Source organism: Crinia signifera, chromosome 6, assembly GCF_055691185.1.
Source record: "Crinia signifera chromosome 6, ASM5569118v1, whole genome shotgun sequence".
Lineage (NCBI taxonomy): Eukaryota > Metazoa > Chordata > Amphibia > Anura > Myobatrachidae > Crinia > Crinia signifera.
Window position 1 is genome coordinate 186,379,311 of NC_139222.1, and position 7,966 is coordinate 186,387,276.

Here is a 7,966-nt window from a genome sequence, read left to right on the forward strand (position 1 = left end):
GTATGCTCCCACAGTGCTGGGTATGCCCCCACAGTGCCAGTTTCTCAGCAGCAGCACAACTCACCGTTGTTGTTGCTGCTGCTGCCGGGGAAAGGACAGTACGTCGTTCCCCTGCAGTGCTTTCACTCTCTGTGTCTCCATCGCCGCCTCCCTTTTGAGGGGAGGAGAGCACAGCACACCGCGCGTCTCTCCTTCTTCCCTCACTTCCCTGTGACTGGGCCATCCGCCAATCAAAGCTCAAGGGTCTGCTCCTGATTGGCTGCCGGCCCACGAGCTCTGATTGGCGGACGGCCCAGTCACAGGGATGCACACTGAGGGGTAGGAGAGATGCGCAATGCACTCTCCTCCCCTCAGAGGGAGAAGGGAATCTGTGGCGGTTAATTTAGGGGTGGGTGGTGAGCAAAGGGTAATGGATGGGCGAGCGGCAGGTGGCTGCAGAGTGGTCGAGCAACCTGTGTGGCCGCGAGCTACTGGGTTGGCGACCACTAATCTAGAGGTAGAGGGACAAGTGACATGAGGTGCAGGCAGATGGAATCCCCGACAGAGGGGAGGGGAAGGTTCAGTTCTGGAGGCCATATCTCCAGAAGGATATACATACATTAGAGACTGTACAAAGAAGGGCAACTAAAATGGTGCATGGCCTACATCCAGTGGCGGATTCAGGGGGGGGCACTCGGGCACGTGCCCCCCTGTCATTTATTTTGTAGCTGAGGACCAGGGCTTTCCAACGAGCCCAGCCCCGTGTCTCTAGCCCCCCGGGAACCGGAGATATCGCCTGGCAAACCTGTAATGCTTTTTCCCCATAGGATAATATGGGACCCGTCAATTCCGACCCCCACCCGGTTCCGACGGCTGCCAGTTCCCGCCCTGGCATCACAGAAACTTGTGGTTGATTTCATTCAATTCCAAATCGCTGGGACTTCAATATGATACCAGGCTGGTCCCAATCGGTCAGGTTCGAGAGATATTGCATGTAAACCGATTGTTTTATTTTTTAAATGTAATTTCATGGCTGATCATGTTCTTTGAGGGCAGATTACTCTGGAACCAGTTTCACTGGACCAAAATCATTCAAAGCCCACTCAAAAGTTCTTCAATATGGTACTTGTCTCATGTAAATGGGTCAGTTGGTTCAATGAGATAACTGGTTAAAGGGGGGAGGGGTGGTTTTCTCTCCCCCTCCCACCAGAAAATGCAGGGACTAGGCTGGTGTAAAAGGGGCCAACCTGGGAATGCCTTTTCTGTTGTGGGTATTATTTCAAATAGCCGGGACCTACAGTGCTCTGAATACAGCCAGGCTCTGCCACTGTCAGTGGCTATCACTTCTGCCTGGCGGCGGCTGTCCCCCATTTACCACGAGCATGTATTCCCCCTTGGCAATGAGCATGTAATCCCACATGGCAACGAGCATGGAACCTCTGGCAATGAGCATGGAACCCTTGGCAATGAGCATGTAGAGAAGCACTTATGTAGCATAATTTTTAATAGGCATTATGGTGTTTGGCATAACACATAATGGACATAATAGCGTGTAACTTAACGTGTAATGGACATTATGGTGTAAATGTTTAATGCACACCTTTGGTGGACAATGTCCCTGTTTATGAAGTGTATTGTGAATTTTGGCTTAATCTGTGTGTCATTATGTGAATTCTGGCTCAATCCATGTGGCATTATGTGAATTTTGTCTCAATCCGTGTGGCATTATGTGAATTTTGGCTCAATCCATGTGGCATTATGTTAATTTTGGCTCATTCCATTTGGCATCATGTGTAAGGGGCAAGTATAATGGGGTCTAGTATTTTGTTGCATAATGTGTAGAAGTTGTATATGGTGTTGACACGCCCCCTGTTGAGTGGCCACACACCCTTTCCGGAGCGCGCCTTTGGAGCGCGCACAACTACATCCTTCACTTTTGTCGCCATGGTGGGCCTGTGTACTTTAAATGCCAGGGCCTATTTTTAATTCCATTCCCACCCTCTCCTGCCGCTCTCTTAGCATGTACACTGGCACCACTAACACCTCCACTCCCCTACCCAAACCCTTTTTTTTCATGGTGCCCCCCCTGTCATTTTATCCTGGATCCGCCCCTGCCTACATCACAAAACGCACCAGGAAAGACTAAAAGAACTTAATATGTATAATTTGGAGCAGAGAAGGGAAAGGGGGGGCATGATAGAAACTTTTAAATATATCAAGGGTTTTAACAAGGTACAGGTGGGAGACATTCTTCACAGGAAGAGGAGCAGCAGAACACGATTACATGCACTGAAACTAGAGGGAGGAAGATTCAGGGGAAATTTGAGAAGAAGAATTACTTCACAGAAATAGTAGTAGATAAGTGGAATAGCCTACCATCAGAGGTGGTAGAGGCAAATACAGTAGTACAATTTAAACATGCTTGGGATAGGCATATTGATATCCTTACAAAAAAATAAGGATCAAATATGGTTTGAGGTAACATGTTTAAAAAAGGGACAGACTAGATGGGCCAAGTGGTTCTTATCTGCCATCAAATTCTATGTTTCTATGTCAGGAGAGAAGAGGTACTGTATAGTTGTGTGTCATTGGCATAGAGGTGGCATTGAAGGCCAAAAGAACTTATGAGTGCACTCCAGAACGAGGTGTACAGGAAGAAGAGAAGGGGGTCTAGGACAGAACCCTAGAGACACTACAGGCAGGGAAGATGGAATGGGGTGGGGAGGAACCAGAGACATTAACTAAGAAGGAGTGGTAAGCAAAGTAAGAGGTGAACCAGGCCAGAATAGTGGTAGAGAGGCTTATGGCTTAGAGCAGGTCCTCGAGATCTACCAACGGTCCACATTTTCCAAATCCCCTAACTGGTGCACAGCTGTAGCAGTATGAAGCATATATGTACAGTATGTATGGTGCAGTGTAAGCAGGGCTTAAAGTGGTCCTGATCAGGTAGTGGAACACAGGGGTAGATGCAGTGGTGTAGCTAGGTGCTCCGGAGCCCGGAGCAAGGGCATGTTTTGCGCCCCCCCCCCCCCCCCCGATTTGTATTAGCCCCCCCCCCCATTTGTGGTAGGCGGAGCTCTTGCACAGCAAAAAGGGGCCCTTCAACATTTACAATAAATCTTTTTACCCGGCGTCCTATATCTTCAGCCTTAAGTGGGCAGGAGTATCAATGCGTGCAGGGGGAGTGACAGCGCTCCCTACACGATTTGATGGACGCCCGGTAAGTCTCTCACCCGGCACCACTGCAGACCAAATCTCCCCGTCCCCCTTGTGCTGCCGGAGGAGGAGTGTGGGTATGTGGGGAAGAAGCGCAGCAGGTATCCAGCGCCTTCTTCCTCGGACCTTGTCCGTGTATGGGTCCGTCCCTGGTTGATGACATCACCGTTACACAGTGACAGCCAGGCACAGGCAGCCAGGGGCAGGATCTGCTGCACTCTCTCTCTCACTGACTGTGCTGCACACGTGCACAGTAACGCGGGGAGCGGGCGTGCTGGGGGGAGCAGGCGAGCAGGCCGTGGGAGCCGGCGGCAAAGTGCACGGCTCTGGCACCTGGTGACATCTTGGGGCCCGTAGCTTGTGCTCCACCCGCTCCGCCCTAGCTACGCCTCTGGGTAGATGTATGAAGCAGTGATAAGGGGGAAGTGAAAAAGTGCCTGGTACTTTATCACCGGTCAATTGGCTCTTAACTGTCCTTTTTTAAACCCAGCCAGTAACTTAGCATTCTGGAGCTGACTGGTCAGTGATAAAGTAGCAGACACTGTATCACTTCTCCTCCCTTATCACTGCTTCATACATCTACCCTTTATTTCCCTATGGCACCCTCTTACACTCATTGTTTGTGTTATAAAATATGTAAATACTGTATGGCAGGGGAGGATTGGACCACTCTAAAGGTGCGTACACACGTACATATTTTTCTGTCTGATCTATCTGGTGGGAACAAAAAACTGGAAATGTATGGGAGCATATGAAAATCAAACATTTCCACCCAAATGCGAGAAAACAGAAAAAAATATATGCTTTGATAAATTTGTTCTATCAGAATGATTTAAACAATTTGACTGACTGATCACTTTCTGTTTTCAAGCGTTTGGGAACAATTTTTGGTACTTGTTTCCTAGAACGGCCACAATCGTGAGTGATCGTGGCTCTTAATTAAGGGACACGATCCTCACGATGTGGCCGATTTTTTACAATTTTTTCCCTTTGAATGACAGAAATCGGGTCAATCGGTCGGTCGCGACCAATTAAAATCGGCCGCGATGCGACCGACCGAATGACCCGATTTTTCCATAGACTTCAATGTTAAAAAATCTTTTAACATTGAAATCGGGAGGATCGCGTCGGTCTTGTGCCATTATAATGGCACAAGATGAGATGGACTTGATTAAGTCCATCTTACATAGGGTAAAATGATAAAAAAGGTGAAATGGCCCATTATGACCCATTTCACATTTTTTATGTGCCCGCCATGACCCCACGATAGACGTCAACCCGAAGCGTGGCGAGCGCAGCGAGCGCAGCGAGCCCGCGAGGGGCGGCGGTGCGCGTCCTCCGACCTTTTCATTCCCCTACTATCCACTAGGGCGTGGAGTGAGAATAGAATAGTGTGGCGAGCGCAGCGAGCCACCGAGCCCGAAGCGTGGCGAGCGCAGCGAGCCCCGCGAGGGGACGCGTATACCTGTGAAGTTAGACGCGTCCCCTCGCGGGGCTCGCTGCGCTCGCCACGCTTCGGGCTCGGTGGCTCGCTGCGCTCGCCACACTATTCTATTCTCACTCCACGCCCTAGTGGATAGTAGGGGAATGAAAAGGTCGGAGGACGCGCACCGCCGCCCCTCGCGGGCTCGCCACGCTTCGGGTTCACGTCTATCGTGGGGTCTAGCCCACTTAGTAACATTTGGGGGGGCAATTGAAAATAATCAGGTGAAAAAAAAAAAAATCGGGTGAAAAATCGGTCGGTCGGATTGGTCGCATCGCATGCGACCAAATCGCATGCGATGCGATCGATCCGATTTTTTATCTTCCGACCACAACGATCTAAATCGTTGTGGCCGTGCTAGGAAACAAGTACCCAATTTTTTGATTGTCATTTGCTCCCATACAGTTCCAGGTTTTTGTTCCCACCAGATAGGTCAGACAGAAAGGGGTGCCGGGCAGTTTCCTGACAGTCGGGATACCGACAGTCATTACCCCGACGTCGGGATCCCGACAGTCAAAACCCCGACATTCGGAGTCCCGACGGCCACCGGCTATTCTCCCTCGTGGGGGTCCACAACCCTCATAGAGGGAGAATAGAATAGGTGGCTCGCATAGCGAGCCACTGTACCTGCAGCGTGGCGAGCACAACGAGCCCGCAAGGGGCTTTGTTGCGCTCGCCATGCTGTCTGAGTCCGGCCAGTCGGATCCCGAGGTCGGGCTAATGACTGTCGGGATCTCGACTGTCGGGATCATATACCACACCCGACAGAAATATCGGTACTTATGAGTTATCCGGGCGTCCGATTTTTAAATCGGGTCGGATCGGGACATCGCATCGCATCGCATGCGACCATCGGATGCGATGCGATGCGATGCGATGACCCGATTTTTCCATAGGAATCAATGTTAAAATGGACTGAGTCCATTTTAACATGGAATTCAATGGGAAAATCGGGTCCTTTTCATACCCCTACTATCCAAGTGGGCATGGAGTTGGATATAAACCTGTGGCAAGCGTAGCGAGCCACCGAGCCCGAAGCGTGGCGAGCGTAGCGAGCCCCGCGAGGGGACACGGAATACCGTCCCCTCGCGGGGCTCGCTTCGCTCGCCACGCTTCGGGCTCGGTGGCTCGCTACGCTCGCCACAGATTTATATCCAACTCCATGCCCACTTGGATAGTAGGGGTATGAAAAGGACCCCTTTTTCCCATTGAATTCCATGTTAAAATGGACTCAGTCCATTTTAACATTGATTCCTATGGAAAAATCGGGTCATCGCATCCGATGGTCGGATGCGATGCGATGCGATATCGCATCGCATCGCATCTGATTGTATGCCTTAACTTAAGGCATACAATCAAAAAATCGGGAGCCCGGATAACTCACAAGTACCGAAATATCTGTACTTGTGTTCGCACCTTCAGAACAGGACATCAGACCCCCTCTGCCCCCGGTGGAATGGTCTGATCACACAAAGGGGTTTGGGATCTGATGGTATATAAAAAGCCATGCGGGGCTGTGTTATTGACCACACCCCTAACTCACTGAAGCCCTTGGGCCAGATTCTCTAAGCTTCAAAAGTGATAAAATGGAGAGTGATAAACAGCCAACCAATCAGCTCCTGCCTGCCATGTCACCAACTGTGTTTGAAAAATGTCAGGCAAGAGCTGATTGGATGGCTGTTTATCACTCTCCATTTTATCACTTTTGAAGCTTAGAGAATCTGGCCCCGTCTGGTAACATAATTTTATAAAAACATCTAATTCCCTTACAAAAATAAAAGAACTGGGCTTTACTCAGTGATGCTCCAGTATATATTTCTATGGTTGCTAGTCACATCAGATCACAGCTTCTTAGTCCGGGCATGTGTAGGGAACTGCAGTCCTAGCTGTTGGAGCAAAGGTAGATCTTTTTGATCATTGGCTACTATTTTAAACTTTTTAGTGCAGCAGCTGTGGCAAGGCAAATGGCATACAAATTGAAGTGGCTTCTGTAATGTATTTGCTGTTGAAAAAAGAAATCCACAAGCATCTAACACCCTCAGACCTAAGAATCATACTTTGTAAATAAAGTGTGAAACATGGCTGAAATAGTGGAATGTATAACCATACTTTCTAGCTGAAGAATATACAGTAGTTTTTAGTTTTAGTTGTGTAAACAGTGGTGAGAGCTGCTCAATCAAAATAGTAATGCCCCCCAGGTGCTGCAAGGGAGGGGAATTTAAGTTTTAGATGTGTGCCGTCGACGTGTGTGTTGTATTACATATTGGCTCTACTGCTCTTGCACTTACTGCATATTAGTCTATACTAGCCTGCAGCATGGGGATTATGGAGCCCAATAGCTTCCCCAACCCTTCTCACCGTTAAATCCGATGACTGCCTCTAGTTCCAGTTGCATTTCGTCGTCCTCGGTGTGTGATGCCATGTTACCCTGTACTGCTGCTTCTCTCTGCAGCTTCCTCCCGTCTCCCAGCAACCGACTTGAAGCTCTGTGTGTTTACCTGTTGCTATGGTCACGGCGCCAATCACGTGTGCCACGTTTATGTTTCACCTGGCGCATGCGCGCTGAGAACAGCCGGCCATGAGTGAGCCAGCTACCACGCGTGCGCGAAGGTTGTCGCCCTTTCACCACTAAAATACAATGTTTTTCTCAAGGTCCAGCTGTCAGCGGCTCATAATGTTTCACCTGTTTATAGGTTATAATTATAAATATGACTTCTTTCCAGCCACGCAGTAAGCAACTCTATTTTAGTGCTTGGATACTAGTGAACAGTTTATTTGTTATTTTTAATGGAATAGGGTACTATAAATCGTAGTACAGTACAGAGCCTTTTTTTGAACAAAATGCATAAACTACATATGGTATGGTCCACATAATATTGTTAGCTTAAAGGCCAATTTAAGACAATTGGATAAAAATATTTATAAATATGTTCTTAGTTTGTCATATTTTCTGATACAATTTAGATTAAACATGTATAAGTTGCCATAGATCTAGGAACAATGTTTATCTACAGAGAACTAGAATACAAAAGCAGATGCTTTACAGGTGCTAGTAAGATCTTTGCCCAATATGGCTGACCCATTAGTGTACTAGCTGCGCTCAGCATACTTTACCTTTCCCGGTCAGACTCCATGTAAGTATGAAAAAGTTTAAAATATGAAAATAAAAATCCCCCCCCCCCAAAAGAAAAAAAAAAACCTCATGTTTAACCTTTCATTTATCGACCTTTTCCATGTCAACCTTTTTGTGGACATTTTGTCAATGTCGGCAGTACCCCAGCACACAGC

The 7,966-nt window shown here is 48.3% G+C and overlaps 2 protein-coding genes across 2 annotated transcripts in view; one reads left to right on the forward strand and one right to left on the reverse strand.

Annotated features, from left to right (window-relative positions):
• Positions 1-7,202, reverse strand: part of CFAP52 (cilia and flagella associated protein 52) — a 52,351-nt gene extending 45,149 nt beyond the window's left edge. Inside the window, exon 1 of the mRNA XM_083145537.1 lies at positions 7,037-7,202. Within this exon, the coding sequence (XP_083001663.1) occupies positions 7,037-7,100 (64 nt within the window). The 5' untranslated portion in view covers positions 7,101-7,202. The remainder of the gene's footprint in view (positions 1-7,036) is intronic.
• Positions 7,203-7,299: 97 nt separating this feature from the next.
• Positions 7,300-7,966, forward strand: part of STX8 (syntaxin 8) — a 272,833-nt gene continuing 272,166 nt past the window's right edge. The window contains exon 1 of the mRNA XM_083148397.1: positions 7,300-7,371. The gene's annotated coding sequence lies outside the window, so the exon portion shown is untranslated. The remainder of the gene's footprint in view (positions 7,372-7,966) is intronic.